General features: G+C 41.6%; 2 protein-coding genes across 2 annotated transcripts; one reads left to right on the top strand and one right to left on the bottom strand.

The window, feature by feature from the left end:
* Positions 1-6,079: 6,079 nt before the first annotated feature.
* Positions 6,080-10,519, bottom strand: LOC134205395 (large ribosomal subunit protein uL3m). Its single transcript, XM_062680627.1, has 5 exons — positions 10,258-10,519; positions 10,111-10,192; positions 9,789-10,043; positions 6,608-6,903; positions 6,080-6,536 (listed from the first exon to the last, which is right to left on the bottom strand). The coding sequence occupies exons 1-5, from the start codon at positions 10,314-10,316 to the stop codon at positions 6,110-6,112; spliced, it is 1,119 nt and encodes a 372-aa protein (XP_062536611.1). The 5' UTR covers positions 10,317-10,519; the 3' UTR covers positions 6,080-6,109.
* Positions 10,520-10,853: 334 nt separating this feature from the next.
* Positions 10,854-16,382, top strand: LOC134205396 (beta-lactamase-like protein 2 homolog). The gene is made up of 5 exons (XM_062680628.1): positions 10,854-11,011; positions 11,079-11,212; positions 11,712-11,878; positions 11,949-12,265; positions 16,009-16,382. Exons 2-5 carry the CDS (start codon positions 11,094-11,096, stop codon positions 16,264-16,266), a joined length of 861 nt encoding a protein of 286 aa, XP_062536612.1. The 5' UTR covers positions 10,854-11,011; positions 11,079-11,093; the 3' UTR covers positions 16,267-16,382.
* The last annotated feature ends 3,212 nt before the right edge of the window (positions 16,383-19,594 follow it).

Genomic DNA, 19,594 nt, shown 5'->3' with positions numbered 1-19,594 from the left:
CGTATTTCTGGAAGCAGCCTGGTGGTACGTACCGCCAAAACACGGCTGCTGCGCAAAATTGCTAACACCCGCTGCTACGTTTGCAGTAGACGACACACCAAAGTGCGTCGCATAGCAAGTGTTATTGTGATGGATATCCGACCCAGAACGAATGGTTTACATTGTGGGATTGAAGTTGTTTGGACAATGGAGGAGCATCAGGGAGAGATATTGTCGGGTACTTTGAATTGACATACTGAGGGACCCTACTTATATTATTTTCTTTCAAAGGCGGTATCGGTACAATACTTGCAACTAAGTTACCGTCGGAATTTGGACCGATTCCGACTGAAGATGGAATTTCGTAATTGCCTAGTTTAGATACATTGTTCGCGTTATTCGGATTGTCACTAATGACGATCGACGATACCCCTTTCACGACTGGGGAAGGAATTTGAGATGACTTTGAGTGGAGGTTTACGACTGACGGCGGAGCACTACTGGTAGGTTTCGTGCCACCAAACCGTGGACTCGTTGTTACGAAAGTGTTTACTCCTAGTAAGGATGCGCTTCTTGCCAGCAGCGAAGTACTTACCGGCGGCGGCTGATTGATCGAAATTTCAGTGCATGTTACAAAATTACCGGTTGAGAACATCCTATTTGAGGTCTCAGTGCTGGTGTTGTTTCCAGAACAGACAACTCCGGCAAATTCCTCTGCAGAATTCGGTGTGGAAGTTGACGCAGGTTCAGCAGCCACTATTGCTGGATTGTTACCTGCGATCAAAGCGTTTGAAACGTTCCTGGTTGACGCTACGGGAATAGTTGCTGCGATCGATGACTGTTGAGCTGCTTTCGAGGTAATCGTCAATGGGGACATAGCGCTGGAGGGTTTCACCGCTACTTGCTGAGGAACACCACCTTCTTGTTCGCTTAACCATGAACGTACCTTTTCGCGACTGGCTCGACTACTCAGTCTGGATCTTCTACTTGCACTTTCCTCTGCATTGTCCACTTCTGTGAGGAGTAAAGCATACTTTTGCTTTAAAAAGTTCTCCTCTTCTTCGGCGATCTTCCTTCTCGCCTCCGCCTGGGCCGCTTCTTCTTCCTGAATCCTTTTTGTCCTTAGGGCCTTCTGCTCCTCTAACAATCTCAAATTGATCTCAATGCGAGACGAATGCCTGCTCGTTACTGAATGATCAGTAGTATAAACTGAATCTTCTTCTCTGGACCGGCAACGATCGCACCTCCAACTTCGGTTCGGATCTGCGATAGAATCGGTGACGCCCGCACATCCATAGTGCATCCACAATTCGCAAGTATCGCACCCAACAAGATTATCCGCCGTATCTGGCCGATCGCATTTGACGTAGTGCTTTCCGGCTGTACCTCCATCTATACTGCGGTTTGACTGGAGCTAGATAATCTTTGAAGATTGTTCGGACGGGAAGGGAAAAGAATCCAGATAGCAGCTAATATGCAGCTTCAAAGCTGTAATATATTGAATGATTCGTTTTTGCCATACAAAAATACAAATGTTAACTTACATTATCGTTTTCTTCTTCTATGCCCTTATCCGGAAACAATTTCTCCAATTATGTGTTTGTAGCGTCCTGTATGACAATAATTCATTCTTTAGACATAAGTTCACTTTAGTTTTAAGTACTACTTACTTGTAGGCAAATTTAATTCAATTAGCATGAACTAACACTACCTTTTGCCGTAATAACAACTTTTGTACTATCTAGAATAAGTTTAGGGTTAAGTATACATATAGCTGGTAAGACAATTGCATGTTTATATAATCACCTTGTTCAATAATTTAGTTTGTAATCACTTAATATTTAATTTTAACGTTACTAGTTTTTATATAATTTATGGGTCAGTAACTACTACTTTCGCTTTCAATCCACGTTTTGCTTTCTCTGTATGACAGTCCGTTCTCGTTTTATGCTCCCTCATCCATTGACATCTATGCTCGTGCGACGTTGACAGTGACGGCTACTGGCCGAACTGAACTCACTTAAGTGAGACGTGAGGGTGCTCAGTGGTCCCGCAACATATTATATGGCGCTTTTTAGACCTTCGCTAGATAGATCATGGCCTAATTAAAAAGTTAAGTTAGTTAAAAGTTAAGTAAGTTAAAAAGTCAAAATCGAACGCAAACGCTGAAAACGGGATTTGGCGTTCAAGTTGAAATGCACGTGCCCAGTGTGCCCAGTTGACTACCAAAAAGCAGAATTCGTTAGTTGAGTTGAAGCATCATGCTTTCAGGGGCACTCCAAAAGCAAGCGTGAAGATGAGGGCTAGAATGGCCATTGTGGCAGCCATTTTAGAATTTTGTCGTGATTTGTTCAAGCAAGCAGTTGAGTGAGCTGAGCTTGATCATCTCTACGCAGCGCAGATCCTTAGAAATGATCAATACGTCGTCCACGTAAAGCAGAAGATAGACTGGACCGTTACTTCCGTATCGCACATACATAGATGCAGCTAGCTTTTTCGAATCTTCGTAGCCCGCATCTACCTATGAGTTCGTTGAACCGAACGTTTCAGGCCTTCGACGATAACGCCGACCATAAATGGATTTGAACAGCTTACTAACTGTATCTCCCTCCTCGAAACATTTGGGCTATCGCATATAAATATCTCTGATTTTCATACGCAAGCATAGCACAAAGGATAGCCATCCTCACGAGCGGCGCTTAGGGTTTGAAAAAGTCAAATCCATACTTCTGGGTAAAGTCTTCGGCGACCAATCTCGCCATCCGCTTCAGCAGGGATCCATGCGAGTTGGTCTTCGTTCGGAAACCCCACTTTTAGTCGATCGGCTTCGGCCAAGGGCTGCGAAATGGTGAGTTGACATCCGGGAAGGGGCGCCTAACATAGCTCTGGTCCTCACAAGTTCCAATACTCACGCTTCCACGGGTCTTGCGTACTTAGCTGGTAGTGCAACCTGGGCACTGTTGTCCTTCTGACATCAGCTAGAGTGAGAGGGTGCGTCATGTGGGGTTTGCCTAGGATGTGGTGGGGTTCGACAGTGAGCTCTGTTGAACTTCTATAAAAAACTGCATGTGTCCTCAAGCAGGCCCTATCAAAGCGACCGTGTGCCGCTCAAAGCGCACTAGCCTACTTCTGGTGTTGGGTGGGACTTTAAACAAATTTGACCCGACTGATCGAGCGTCTGTTCACCAAGGAGGTGCGGCTCCAACAGCGTCTGTTCTGGCATCCAGCGGCATAATGAAAGAAAACGGACTGATTTTACGGCGACGACTTTTAGCGCGAAAAAACGGACACGAATAGGAACATGGAACGTTTTAACCCTAGCCCAGCAGGGTAAATTGGCACAACTTACCAATGAGGCACGCCGCATGAAGCTTGAGATCCTGGGACTGAGTGAAGTCCGTTGGCCAAACTTTGGAGAACACAAAACGCCGTCGGGACAAGTTCTGCTATACTCTGGTTCGAGCACTTCGAACAACTTTTTCAAGTGCCTTCCATGCCATCACCACCTCGGCATGATCTGCCTAGAATCCGTCGTATAACACGCGTCAATACCGAAGCTCCATTACTGCTAGAGATTCAAACAGCCATCCAAAGCATGAAATCGAATAAAGCCCCAGGGGTCGACCGCATATCAGCCGAGATGCTCAAAGCTGACCCCATGTCATCCGCTCAACTACTGCATTGTTTATTTCGTAATATCTGGGACACCGCAACTTTCCCGGTCGACTGGATGCAAAGTATCTTAGTGAAGGTACCCAAAAAGAGTGACCTGACTGTATGCGATAACTGGCGAGGCATTATGTTGCTGTGTACCGTTCTCAAAGTTCTGTGCAAAATTATCCTAGCCCGGATTCAGGAGAAGAGGGAGAAGATCGATGCGGCTGCTCGGCGGCAGCAAGCCGGATTCCGTGATGGAAGATCCTGTGTGGACCATATTGTCATGCTCCGCATCATTCTGGAGCAGGTCAACGAATTCCAAGAGTCCCTTTACTTGGTATTCATTGACTACGAAAAAGCTTTCGACCGTCTCAATCACGAGAATATGTGAGGCGCCCTGAGACGCAAGGGGGTTCCTGAGAAAATCATCCGCCTCATCGAAGCACAGTACGAGGCCTTTTCGTGTAGAGTGCTGCACAATGGGGTCCTGTCCGACCCTATCCGGGTCGTAGCTTGTGTGAGGCAAGGATGTATTCTATCACCGTTACTGTTTCTCATCGTAATCGATGAGATTCTGGTAGATGCGATTGACCGTGAACCAAACCGAGGGCTGTTATGGCAGCCTATAACCATGGAGCACCTAAACGACTTCGAATTGGCGGATGACGTTGCACTCCTCGCGCAACGGCGCTCTGATATGGAGAGTAAGCTCAACGACCTTGCCGAGCGCTCCTCCTCGGCAGGTTTAGTCATCAACGTCAACAAAACCAAATCGCACAATAGCCGGGCAACCAGTGGAGAATGTTGAAAGCTTCCAATATCTTGGTAGCCAAATGGCGTCAGACGGCGGTACCAAGATCGACATAGGCGCACGGATCAAGAAAGCAAGGGCTGCCTTTGCGAGTTTAAGAAATATCTGGAAAAACAGGCAGATAAGTGAACGCACTAAAATACGAATTTTCAACTCTAACGTGAAATCTGTGCTGTTATACGCTAGCGAAACATGGTGTGCATCAGTTGAGAACACTCAACGGCTGCAGGTGTTTATTAACAGATGCCTGCGGTATATAATTCGGGCCTGGTGGCCTCACAACTGGATTTCAAACAACGAGCTTCATCGGCGTTGTCACCAGAGGCCGATAGCAACATAAATTCGGGATTGGAAGTGGGGCTGGGTCGGCCACACTCTACGTAGGAACCGGAAACGAAATCTGTTAGCAAGCATTAGACTGGAACCCAGCGGGACATCGCAGCAGAGGCAGACCCAGAGGCTCATGGCGGCGAAGCCTCAATAAAGAAATAAAAGAAGTCGACCGAAATCTAACCTGGCAACAGGTTAAAGCGATAGCCGGGCAACGCTCAGGATGGAGATCTTTCAAGTCGGCCATTTGCACCACCGGAGGTGTACAGGATCCATAAGTAAGTAAGTAAGCTAACGCCCAGCAGGCATGTCAACCAGTTGCTATGTGCCGTTGTCAGCCAACGACTGCAATTCGATTTATTTCATAATATATATTATTTTAATATATATTTAGAAGTATACTTTGGTATGGAACTATTAAATGGGTTATAATAATATTTATTATTTGTGCAAAAGTGAATCAAAATCTGGAATGTGACTGTTATGCGAATAAATAGCAAGATGAGACAACACAAGTGAATTTTGATTTTTGAATTTCTAGAACAAAGTCTATTATTTTATTAGTTTTTCTTGCAGATAAGGTCATTTGAGGTTTATTTCTGGATGAAAATCAAAATCGTCAAAAATCTACATGGGACTCTTATGCGAATCGCGGCAGTATAGCGTACTTAATCCGATTTTCTTTTACAGCAAAGAACTTAGTGAAAGTCTTATTCACGTATTCGCCCCACAGCGCAAATGGCGGATGCTGCTACCATGTGCTAACAAAGTTGCCTCATAAGATTTATACAATTCTAGCACCTGAGCACTTTATTTTTCTTCAGCGATAGGTCACTTAATAACTGTGGTAGTGGATAATGAACACTAAGCTGCGAGGCGGCAATGTCCCAGTGGGGGATGTAATGCGAATAAGAAGAAGAAGATCCGATACAAAGTTCTTAGACCTATTTTATCGGAGATGAATTGCCCAACTTCGGAAGTAGTGCGTTGGAATCGTCAAAAGGTACGGTACGGTATGTTTACGGTATATTATAACACATGATTTAGTTTGACTGATACCTACAACTTCGGAAGAAAGTTCGGTTCGGAAGCCCCTAGATCAGTGGCGTGGCTTCTGCCATTTTCTTACGTTCCTTATAAATAAAAAATGATTTGTATGGGAAAAATCTTAAATGAGAGGGGTGTTGAAAAACCCAGAAATAATGCTTACGTAATTAATGTACGGCCCCTAATGTTAAATACCTTTACACATTCTCCAAGTAATCTTCAAAGGATTTCTCTACTCATTAATTAATGCGCATCTTCTAATACTTACTTTTTACTATCTTTCAACTATTCCTCTTTAAAAGTTATAGAACCATCCTTGAAGTTATGAATGTCTTCATGCCAAATATCTTCATCCGCATACAGATCATTCTCGGACCCGAAATGCGTTGGGAAGGCCGGTGCCTCTTTATACTTTCGGAGTGGCAGAATCGTATCATAAATATAGACCAATCCGTTCGTTTCACCAGCAATGTTGCTACTCTGCACCCACATTACGTTGTACTTTGTGTTGATCCGCCAAATTTTCAATCCCCTTAAATTGCGCCATCGGTTGCCCATGTGACCGGGCAGTCTGGTTCCTGGCCAAACGCGGCCTTTCTCTCCACCGCCACCAATGTTACCGGGTCGGCGATGGGTTTTCGTCACACCATGCGATGCAGGCATACCCTTGAAGCCGTGCCGTTTAATGACGCCTTGGAAACCATGATCAACACTAAAAATAAATAAAACGATGAATCGAGCCAATTTTCTTGTATTGCACTCAGTTATGTTGTGAGCACTTACGTTTTTCCACGAACATCAACAATGTCACCGACTTTGAAATGAGTAACGTTTAACGGTGTTCCTGGCAACAGTTGTGCTTCCGGCGATACGATGAATCGGCAAAGATGCTGCTTTGGTAAAACTCCTGAATCCTTGAACAGGCCACAGTAGGCTTTGGTAAATGTAGCGGGATCTTTGCTATGAGCGCCTACAAGCAGGCAGCCGTAAGGGTTCTTCCAGTTTTTCTTTTGCCTTGGCTCATGGGGAGGACTAAACTCTTCCGGCGGAATGTACTTCACCACGTGGTTGTCGATCACCTAGAATTGGAAGTCAACTGGCGTTAGGAACTGGCGATAAAAGGCCATGTATTATTTAGAAACTAATCATAAAATCTACACATATTTTTATAAATGGTTTATAAACCAATTGACTCAGTTCGACGTGCTACCTGTATTTTTATGTGTACAACAATGTGAAACATTTTGACGTAAACTACGTCTAAGGGGAAGACTCGGATACAGGGTGACAAATGAAAATTTCCAAATTCGAGACCGTCACGAAATCATGTAAGATTTCAAACGTTAATAGCTCGTTTATTTTTCAATGGATTTTCGAGATTTTATTATCAATGGAATCGTAAACTCTCCAGAAATTTTTCAAGCTAATTGGAGCTATTGATTATCAATGTAAAAACATTGAAAATTCCTATTCTTTACCAACCCAGTAAAATTTTGTTACGACCGCCGTCTGGTGCCGTTGGTTCTTGCGCTCTACTTTTGTGCGGTGATTCGCACAAAAAGTACAACCAAAAAATCAGCAATGTCCGCGGTCGGAGCAAAAAAGTAGTGTTTATGAAAAAGTGCTACAGATGCTGGACATGTTGATGTAAGCAAGAGGTGATCATTCAAATTGATTATCAACTATAAACAATATTATCTTACTAAGGCAGCACCCCTTTAAAATAACACTTCAAAAGTCACACAACAGTCGGAGAAAGTAAAGGTTCCACTGCGGAATAATAAATTTGGAGGTTTTAAATGAAAATTTTAAATTGTCATATCCAACCATTTTCATATATTGAGTTACACAAATGAATTGGTGTGAGATCGAACATGATTTGCGGAAAAACTACACATTACACGCGGCAAAACGTTTACCAAAACGAACTTGCTACCTCCCGACCCCATATATCCAACATCCCAATGGTTACTCGTGGAAGTGCAGATGACTCGTCGGCCTCTATTAATAAGAGTATCACGTCAACATATTCTTAACCATTCATTAATTGGGCCCGCATTCGGACACGGCCGGCGCCGGTATTACTTAAATTTGGGTCACCCGTTTGTACACATGAAAGGTTATATTATTCTCAAATATCATCTGTTGGTTCTCTTTGTAATTGTAATTAAATTTGAAAAATTTTAAGGTTCGAACACCACAATTACATAGAACATCTAACAAATCTTCATCATTATTTAAAATATGGCTAATATTGACCATCTTCACATAATCAGAATGCATTTGATTCATTTTAATATTGTTGGTTCAAACCTTCTAAAATAACGCGAAACATCAAAATTTTAAGCATTTTTATTAAATTTCAAATTTTGTACAAAGCTTACCACATGAAGATCTGATATCCCAAGCCGTTAAAAGCCTTTTCAATAGCTTCCTTTTGTACTTAATAAGTTGAAGGAGGGAGCTCTGTAAGTACCGTTTTAAGAAGTGTCCGGTATTGGGAGGTGTCCTGCGCTGGGGGATCTCCCCCAAGCCGCCGCACGAAACGATCTTTCACATACGGGTCGATTTCCATACAAACTTCAAACTGTTCGTACTCAGTTAAATTACAACCAATTCAGTTGAAAATTTAGGAGGTTCATCAAAACAGCAAATGTTATCGTTCAAGCATAGGGGAGCGAAAAAGTCAAAATTTCAATCACTCTAAGCTCTAAGCAAATTAATTATTATCTTATGATCTGCTTTACGTAGTTTACGTCAGGCGGTCATATCTTGTATATAACCCTTCTGATTTTTTTTGGTACTTAGCATTATCCGATTCCTTTCCAGCATATACACGAAGACAGTTTGTTTCACTGTGGCGGATTATAGCGCTGTCAACGGGCCTTATTACGAATTCCACTTTACAGTGAAAAGCAAAAGCTTATTACGGAATCTACTAAATTCCAATCATTTAGTCTAAGTAACTGCAACTAGCGCTCTAACTCCGTTATTAGTTGAATTCTAATAACGACCCATTAGGCAAAGTTGTAGAAAAACCTTCGCACTAGAAGTCCACCATACAACATATTTTGAAATTCAGCTTCTGGAATGTGTTATTGACAAACTACTATATGATCGAACGCAAATTACTGAATGATCGTTAACATCCTTGCCTAAAATCTCTGTACTGCTCTTTAGTTCGTTCTATCTTTGAATTTTGTGCTGTAGTTTGGAGCCCTTATCATAGCGTCTGGATCTCAAGGCTAGAAACCGTGCAACGTAGAATCGTGCGTCATGCTCTTCGGCACCTTCCATGGAGGGATCCCGCTCATCTTCCCACATATGAGGATCGATGTAGACTACTTGGTATTGACACTCTTCAAATGAGAAGGAATAGATCGCAGGTTGCCTTCGTGGCCAAAATCGTGACTGGTGAAACTGACTCTCCGGAACTTCTCATGAGGTTAAATCTTTATGCTCCGGAACGAACAATACGTCAACGAGATTTCCTACACCTTCCTCCGCGTAATCGAATGTATGGCATGAATGGAATGAACCTTTCCGTGCTGCTGCTGCTGCTGCTTTTAACAGCATTTATAGGCTATTTGATTTTAACTCATCATTGACTATCTTTTTAAGAAGATTGTAATCGTTTAATGTATACTCGTTTCAATTTACTATATTCATTAAGACCACTAAATGTCAGATGAATCTATACAATAAACATAAACATACTCAAGCAAATGCGGGCAAACAATAGTTTTCAATTGAATAATAACTGAGGAATTGCTAATAGAATTGTAGGCAGAAAAGCAGGCCAAGTTCCAGTTGGAATGTAGGGCCACTGGAGAAGAAGAAGAAGAAGCTATATACTTCCTTATTCTCTAACTATAAACTGTTTTATTCTGTGGTGGAATGATGACTGACTCGTACTCTACTACTCTGGTATGAACTGAAAAATAAAACCCAAAAAAAAACTTACCTGCAGCAAAGTGGTCCGGATCTTCGTGCCATCTTTTTTCCACAACGGATATTGTCCTATTTTGCGGGCAATCAAGCCGGTCCTTTTCAAACCCGGTCGCCACTGTACGGCGGGCAGTTCCTCCGTGCGGATCAACGACTGTTGGGACTGATCGAACGTTTGCACACCCTTTATCAGTGCAGGAGGGCCATATTTGTGATGGAGCACCTCCTTCACGAAGGCCGTATTTTCCGGAGTTATCATTTCATCGTGAACCTGCAGGAAGGAGCGGGATTAGTTTGAACCTTGCCGGTTCATACCTACATAAATGGATATTACTCACCGTTCTTTCCTTCCTGACAAACCAAATCGGGTTTCGTAACCGGGGTCGATTGAGATAGTTTTTGTTGCGCGTTTGGTTTAGACTGGAAAGTAAAATTATTTAGATTGAACAATTTCAGAACTAATATATTTCATGTGGTTAGCTTACCTGCTCAGAAAGGGAGTTTGTCGCAAAAAGCGAGAAGTTAAAAGACTGCTGCTTAACATTTTTACTTGATCTTCCTAACTAAATTTTGTAACAAACAAACATGCGGCCGTAGAAACTGCTGTCTCGCAAGTGACAGAAAGAAAATCACAGAATGGAAGCTGTTCACAAATTACGTAACGCAAAATTGGGAAAAAAATTAACACCCCTATCCCTTGGACACATTTTGTAAGAAAGATTAAATTTATTTGTATGAACCGTATGAACAATGAACTGACTTCCTCCCACCTCTCACAGCGTCACGTAATTTGTGAATGGCCTGAATTAAGAAAATCAGACGGAAACACAATAATCATGGATTGGATCGATGTGAGTAATTATTTACACTAATAAAAGTAAAAGGATATCAAGTAAAATTTACTTTAATATGTAAATAACATATTATATTATATGTATTCAAGTTATGGTAATTTAAATCATTATTAATAAATGTATCTAAAATATGTTTTTGGAAAAAAAAGTTGTGCGGTTCAACAAATACCAAAATTATTGAACTTTTATGTCATATTTTTGTAAAATATTCGCCATGAATTTGGCTATCTTTTTAGAAAAGTGTTACGATGCGGCGCGCGGCCAAAACAAAGAAGTGAAACACGCCCAAATTTCTTATTGGAATTTATTATCTTATCAGTGCTCCTTGCAAATCTTTCGTAACAGCCTTATTTATTTCACAGTAATAGGACTTAGTAAATTACAGGTAACTATACAGCGTACAAAGTTCATGTATAATAAGTAGTCATTTAATTGCCTAATTATTGTTTCAGCCTGTTAACTACAAAATGGCATTGATTGCTCCCGTCACGAAAATATCGCCCAGGTTGATTAGAGTGCTAGGCTGCAATCCAGGACCTATGACCCTTCAGGGTACTAACACCTATATCATCGGCACCGGAAAAGAGTGAGTCTAATCAGTGAATTCATTCGATTTATTTAGTTAACAATAAATATAGGTATATTTATCCTTACCATATTATAATGTATACAATAAGTACATATACAGATTTTATCTGTACGGTAAGGTTTACAGATTTTATCTGTAGGGCTAAATAAGTCACTTAATGGGAACTCTCATCATGCCGTTAGAACCTATTCACATTAACTACGTCTGATAAGTGCATTTAATGCACCGGATAATATTGGATAGAATTGGTCAATTTGAAGACGGGTCATATAGATCATACATGTCCATCAAACGACTCGGCTCAACTATACTGCCGTGAATCGCATATCTGTCCCATTTTTGCTGGGTTTCCTATTCATATGGGTCAAATATGCGATTCACGGCAGTATAGTTGAGCTTATATTATAATTAACATTAAATGGGTATAAGATCTCGTATAATATAGAGAAATAATCCAAGTGAAGAAGTTTTATTGCTAAATTTTTTGTCACTGTAGGCGCATTTTACTGGACACAGGCGATGAGAACGTTCCCGAGTATATCGCAAACTTGAAGCAGGTTATATCGGATGAGCGAATTCTAATCAACGATATCATCGTTTCCCACTGGCACCATGATCATATCGGAGGCGTAGATGATATCCTGGATGCTATCGAAAATAAAGGTTACTCATCAGTTTGCCTTACATCTTCTAGTGGTAATCATCCTACAATTTGAGTTCTCGTTCGTATCAGAGTCTTGCAAAGTTTGGAAGTACCCCAGGAGTGATGCCCCAGATGCCACTCTGCGGAATGCCAACATTAACGAGTTGCAGCATGGACAGAAGTTCACAATAGACGGAGCAACACTGGAAGTGCTGTACACCCCGGGCCACACCACTGATCATATCGTTTTGGTGCTGCATGAAGACAACTCACTGTTCAGTGCCGATTGTATTCTGGGTGAAGGAACGGCTGTGTTCGAAGATCTGTACGAGTACATGAAGAGTTTGCAGATTATTCAGGATGCGAAACCATCGGTAATCTACCCTGGTCACGGAAACATTATTTTAGTGAGTATTTATTCCTTTCCTGTTCCATATTTTCATGTAAACTATACTGCCTGTAATCGCATGTCTGTCCCAAAACCTCTGCATAAATGGAACAATTATGCGATTACATGCAGTATATGCATTCTATACACATGTACAAATAAATATAGGATAGATAATACAAAAGGGTACGGTGGGCAAGACGAATGACGGGGTGAAATGGATCAATGGCGTTTTGCCTTTCTCGTATACTGAGTATACGGTAAAGGCTATATGATCGCTCCAAAAACAAACTTTTTATAGAAGGCCCGGAGACCCATAGTGTTATATACCAATCGACTCAGTTCGACGAATTGAGGTGATGTCTGCGTGTGTGTGTGTGTGTGTGTGCGCAAAACTACTCATTAAAATGTCACTCATTTTTCGGGCACTTATCCTTAACCGATTTGCTCGCAACAAGTTGCATTCGACGCAGAATCCTGTCCCATTGTTTCCTATTTGGAATTGGCCAGATCGGACTATGGGATCGAAAGTTATGGCCAAAATACAAATTCATACGAAAAAATCGCGTAAAAAAAGTCACTCATTTTTCGGGCACTTATCTTCAACCGATTTGCGCGCAACAAGTTGCATTCGACGCAGAATCTTGTCCCATTGTTTCCTATTTGGAATTGGCCAGATCGGACTATGGGATCGAAAGTTATGGCCAAAATACAAATTCATACGAAAAAATCGCGTAAAAAATGTCACTCATTTTTCGGGCACTTATCATCAACTGATTTGCTCGCAACAAATTGCATTCGACGCAGAATCTTGTTCCATTATTTCCTATTTGAAATTGGCCAGATCGGACTATGGGATCGGAAGTTATGGCCAAAATACAAATTCATACAAAAAAATCGAGTAAAATATGTCACTCATTTTTCGGGCACTTATCTTCAACCGATTTGCTCGTAACAAGTTGCATTCGACGCAGAATCCTGTCCCATTGTTTCCTATTTGAAATTGGCCAGATCGGACTATGGGATCGAAAGTTATGGCCAAAATACAAATTCATACAAAAAAATCGCGTAAAAAATGTCACTCATTTTTCGGGCACTTATCATCAACTGATTTGCTCGCAACAAATTGCATTCGACGCAGAATCTTGTCCCATTATTTCCTATTTGAAATTGGCCAGATCGGACTATGGGATCGGAAGTTATGGTCAAAATACAAATTCATACAAAAAAATCGAGTAAAATATGTCACTAATTTTTCGGGCACTTATCCTCAACCGATTTGCTCGCAACAAGTTGCATTCGACGCAGAATCCTGTCCCATTGTTTCCTATTTGAAATTGGCCAGGTCGGACTATGGGATCGGAAGTTATGGCCAAAATACAAATTTATACGTAAAAATCGCGTAAAAAATGTCACTCATTTTCCGGGCACTTATCCTTAACCGATTTGCTCGCAACAAGTTGCATTCGCTGCAAAATCCTGTTCCATTGTTTCCTATTGAAAATTGGCCAGGTCGGACTATGGGATCGAAAATTATACCTTTTTTGCCTTTCTCGTATACTAAGTATACGGTGAAGGCTATATGATCGCTCCAAAAACAAACTTTTTATAGAAGGCCCGGAGACCCATAGTGTTATATACCAATCGACTCAGTTCGACGAATTGAGGTGATGTCTGTGTGTGTGTGTGTGTGTGTGTGTGTGTGTATGTGTGTGTAAAAGAAACTACTCAAAAATGTCACTCATTTTTTGGGCACTTATCCTTAACCGATTTGCTCGCAACAAGTTGCATTCGACGTAGAATCCTGTCCCATTGTTTCCTATTTCAAATTGGCCAGATCGGACTATGGGATCGAAAGTTATGGCCAAAATACAAATTCATACGAAAAAATCGCGTAAAATATGTCACTCATTTATAGGGCACTTATCCTCAACCGATTTGCTCGCAACAAAATGCATTCACCGCAGAATCCTGTTCCATTGTTTCCTATTTGAAATTGGCCACATCGGACTATGGGATCGAAGTTATGGCCAAAATACTAATTCATACGAAAAAATCGCGTAAAAATGTCACTAATTTTTCGGGCACTTATCCTTAACTGATTTGCTCACAACAAGTTGCATTCGACGTAGAATCCTGTCCCGTTGTTTTTTATTGAAAATTGGCCAGATCGAACTATGGGCTTAGAAGTTATGGTAAAATGACTATTTATTGTGAAAAAGAGTTCAAAAAAGTCTAGCTCAATTTTTTAGCACTTAGACTTCATCTATTCCCCAAGCAACACAAGTTCAACAAATCTGGTTGCAGTAACCATATTGTGATTGAATCCGGTCATATATAAGTTACTGTGATAGATGTGCAATATGTGTGCTTCTCATGTCGCTCGCAACAGATTGCATTCGACGCAGAATCTTGTCCCATTGTATCCTATAGAAACTTGGCCGGATCGTACAATTGGGTCAAAAGTTATGGCGAAAATACTAATTTTAAAACTACAAAATAAAATGCCATTTTTTGCTCTTATGCTCATCCGATTTGTTTGCAACAAATTGCGTTTAGCGAGAATTTTTTTTATGCATATAAACAAATATGAAAAATGAGACCAATCCACAAATTAGTGTTATTTTAGATTTTTCCAAACCTTTTGAACAAACGAGAAAGGCACCATCACCGCTAGGTGGATTAATCTGGGTTTTTGGTCATCATTAAAACTTCAATGCAGATATCATGCCTTTTCAAGATAATGTGGTCATACTTTGAGTACAGCATAAACTCTGTCCAAAGGCTTGAAAATTTCTTCGCAAGCCACTGCGAGTTGTGGGCGCCTATGACGTGTAGGCTCTGAACGTCTATTAAAAGCTCCATGTATCCGCAAGCAGACCCCACCAACTAGCCCAGTTCTGCTGTTGGGTAGAACTTTAAACAGACCTGAGCCGGTGGCCCCTCACCAAGCACCTGTTTACTAAAGAGATCTACGGCTTATGACAACGTCTGTTCCCCGTGTTAGGGGCGACCGATCTTTGTCCGAGTGCCAGCAAAACTGTGCATTATAATCCACCAGAAATTTAGAAGAAACGGTCAACAACGGAATAAACGAATAAATCTTACATAATGCAAATCCTTCTAAAATGCCGTAAACATCAGGTCCCAACGCACCATTGTAGGTGCGTATCCATGGGGGGGGAGAGTTGGCCAGATGTATCATGTACAAAACGCTTATAAGACCTTTCACGGACAAGAAACTTGGACCATGCTCGAGGAGGATTTGCAAGCACTCGAGGTATTCGAGAAATGCGTGCTTAGGACCTTTTATGGTGGTTTGCCAGAAAACGGTGTATGGCGGCGAAGGATAAACCACGAGCTCGCCCTACTCTACGGCGAACCCAGTATTCAAAAGGCGGAAAAAGCTGGAAGGATACGATAGGCTTAACAAGTTGCTAGAAAGTCGGATAGCAACCCTGCACAGATGAATCAAGAAGGCGTGTAGCACAGCAATCATGGTGGATGGACCAGGTACAGAACGTACACGTGGTGTACTAAGGAAAGTCACGATAACTGTAGAAGCCATAGCCGGATTTTCGTTATCTCATTTCATTCGCTCATAGATTATAATGCGTAATTGACCCATAATTTTTGTTTTTTGTTTTTGAGATATTTAAACTTCGCCTCAGGTGACTCATCTTGCCCCACTCTACCCTACATAAATTAGAGATATCATGTCTAAATCGGATACGCAATAATCGTTGCCCAATAATGTTGTAGGACCCCATAGATCGTATTGCAAAGTACATCAGCCACCGCAATCAACGCGAGGCACAAATCATGGCAGTTTTCGTGCAGCATCCCAGTGATTCGTTCGATGAGATGGATCTAGTGAAGCTGATCTACAAAGACACACCGGAGAACCTGTGGTTGGCCGCAGCCTATAACGTTGGGCATCATTTGCGAAAACTTCAAACTGAAAGAAAAATCGCAAAGGAAGGTGACTCCTGGAAGCTGATACCACAGGCCTCCCTTTAGAAACAACGTGAATAGTTTTAGTTTGAATACGGGTTTGGTTACTTTGTTGTAGATGTAAGAGCATATTGTTTTAACAATATGAATAAAGTTGTATTACCTATAGTTAAGTTAATATATTGTTACTGACTTTGCATTACCAATAGTTCTGAAGCGTCACCTAATTCCTAATCGAAGAGTGATATTATCGTGCGTTTACTTGTTTTGATATAACATTTTGAAAATTCAAATATCCCTCTATTAGTTGCACTTACTGAATTGAGACTATATATAATATTTGCGACGGTGTAAAATAAAAGAGACATTTTTTAGCACAAAGTATATGGCAACTGCTTATAAGGAGAGAGAAAAGATCCACCAACTGTTTTCTCCTGGAAGAGATAGAGATCTATCTCGTGATAGGTGACCGAGTGCAACTTTGTGTGGCCGAGTAGTGCAGACTGTGATCGGTGAGTGGCTTTCAACCATCGTAAGGGTAAATTTTTAAAAAAAGACCGACAAAGAAAACCCCGCGCGTCGATAAGTGGTGCCGATTTTCCCGAGAACGAACTTTTAGTTCGTCGGAGAGCTAGGTTGTAGAATGCGTACGCCGACGGCTCAACCTGTAGAAAGAAGTCTCGATGAATAGCGAAGCCCCATTCCTTGTGTTTAACCTCAACGGCCACGCCGGCTGTTCACTCCGCGAAGCCACGATCCGGTACCGTCGACAGCCAACCCGCCGAGATGAAGCCTCGACGAATAGCAAACCCATCGTCCTCGTGTTCAACACCTAAGGCACATCTGGTGGTTCACTCTGAAGTCAGGAACAGATCCCGCCGGCGACTCAACCCACTGGACAACCGCCTCGACAAATAGCAAAGCCCTTGTCCTTGTGTTTATCCACGATGACCACGCCGGCTGTTCCCTCCGCAAAGCTAGGATTCGACCACGTCAACAGCCCAACCTGCGGGAAGAAGCCTCAGTCTCGACGAATCGCAAAGCTCTCGTCTTTGTGCTCAACACCTACGGCCCCGTCGGCTGTTCACTTCGCGAAGCCAGGGTCCGGTCCCGCCTGCGGCCTAACCCGCTAGTAAGATGTCTCGACAGCCCTTGTCTAGCAGCCCAGCCGGCTATCGACGGCAATTAAGAAGAGTAATCTCAAGTACGTCACCCACGAGCATGTTGACAATGGGCCCCCACGTTTTAACACTAGGATTTATTCGCAAAAAAAAAAATACGCGGATACATTCGTGCAGAAAATCGTTGTAACTAAATTTTCAAATGGCTATATCTCAGTGGTTTTTCAACCGATTTTCTCAGTTTTTTCACAAACCTCTTAGCCCTCTCTTCTAGTTTCTGAACATTGTAAAATATTGCATCTAGGGGTGTTCAATTTTTCACTAGAGCTGTGGGAGTAAAGCAACGGGTTTAGAAAAATGCGATTTTGGAGATATACTTATATTTTGTTACCAAAAATGATATCTATTCATATAGAGACGAGCTCGGTGGTCTAGTGGCTACCGCTTCTGCCTTATAAGCAGGAGGTCGTGGGTTCAATTCCAGGCTCGTCGGTTTTTCCTACTTTGTATTTCTATCTTAGTTTCTTCTTTCTGTGTTTCACGTTATACCAAAACGATTCCTACTGTTATAACCTTCCACACAATCCCAAAACCTCCCGTGGCACCTATGAGAGGTCGTAGAGTTCTCTGCATCTTTCTTAAGTAGGTGTCCAACAAACCATCCTTCCCCTTCCTCAGCATTCGCAAGGACGTGGCCAGGACAGATCTCGACTATTGGAGAGTACATTGCTTCCATCTAAGAGTTAGTGATTAGTCCCAAATCAATATCTGTGGTAACGGATGAATGTGATACTCTCATACAATAGTATTGGCTTGTACCACCTACGAATTTGTGCGAACTGCTAAATGCTAATGCTAATGCTAATGCTAAAAATGATATCTATTCATATAGTGATGATGGAAATGATAGAATAACACATACAAGACATCACTTGGAACGTAAGAATACATTTTGAGCATCCCTACTATGCATACGATGATAATTCGGTGCCTTTAGGAACCACTTTACACTACAGGATGTATGATGCTTCAGAAAATGTTTTCAAGCATGTTGTCTACTGTGAACTTGTTAAAATAAATGTAAACTATATACGAAACATGTGTGATAATAAATTATGATGTTCTAGGATCTCCGAACTGTACTGGAATTTGAATCAAATGGTCTACCGAATCAACCAAGGCTTCCATGATGTCCACAGCCGCGGTATCAACCCAATTATATCCTCCGAGTATTTGTCTTTCCCTTGCGTCTCAAATCCAGGCATATGAGATGTTGTAGGATCTCCAAATTGTCCTGGAGTTTTAATGAAATGGTCTATCGAATCAACCAAGGCTTCCATGATATTCACAGCCGCGGTATCAACCCAATTATGTCCTCCGAGTATTTATCTTTCACTTGCGTCTAAAGTCCAGGCATTTTAAATGTTGTTAGATCTCCAAATTGACCTGGAGTTTGAGCAAAATTGTCTATCGAATCAACCTAGGCTTCCATGATGTCACAGTATAAGCCCTATTATGTCCTCCGAGTATTTGTCTTTCAGTTGCATCTCAAATCCAGGCAATTGAAATGTTGTAAGATCTCCAAATTGACCTGGAGTTTGAGTAAAATGGTCTTTCGAATCAACCAAGGCTTCCATGATGTCCCCTGCCGCGGTATTAACCCAATTATGTTCCTCCCTTATTTATTTTTCACTTGCGTCTCAAATCCAGGCATTTGAGATGTTCTAAGATCTCCGAATTGTCCTGGATTTTGAGCAAAATGGTCTAGCGAATCAACCATGGTTTCCATTATGTCCCCTGCCGCGGTATTAACCCAATTATGTTCTTCCCTTATTTATTTTTCACTTGTGTCTCGAATCCAGGCATTTGAGATGTTGTAAGATCTCCGAATTGTCCTGGAGTTTGAGTAAAATGGTCTATCGAATCAACCAAGGCTTCCATGATGTCCTCCGCCACGGTATCACCCCAATTATGTACTCCGAGTATTTGTCTTTTACTTGCGTCTCAAATCCAGGCATATGAGATGTTGTAAGATCACCAAATTTTCTTGAAGTTTGAATCAAATGGTCTAACGAATCAACCAAGGCTTACACAGGGCTAGTAGCGATGAATGTCGTTCAAAATAGTGACTTTAGTGACCAACGATGAAGAAAAAATGACCAAATAGTGACTTTCTATTTCTGAAAAAGTGATAAAATAATGACTTTTGTATAATGGTTTTGTTACGGCACAATTCATAGAGTGCAAACTAGTGTTTTATTTTTTAAATCCTT

Source organism: Armigeres subalbatus, chromosome 1 (assembly GCF_024139115.2).
Source record: "Armigeres subalbatus isolate Guangzhou_Male chromosome 1, GZ_Asu_2, whole genome shotgun sequence".
Taxonomy (NCBI): domain Eukaryota; kingdom Metazoa; phylum Arthropoda; class Insecta; order Diptera; family Culicidae; genus Armigeres; species Armigeres subalbatus.
Note: the sequence above shows the minus strand (reverse complement) of the source record. Positions and strands in the feature narration are given on the sequence as shown.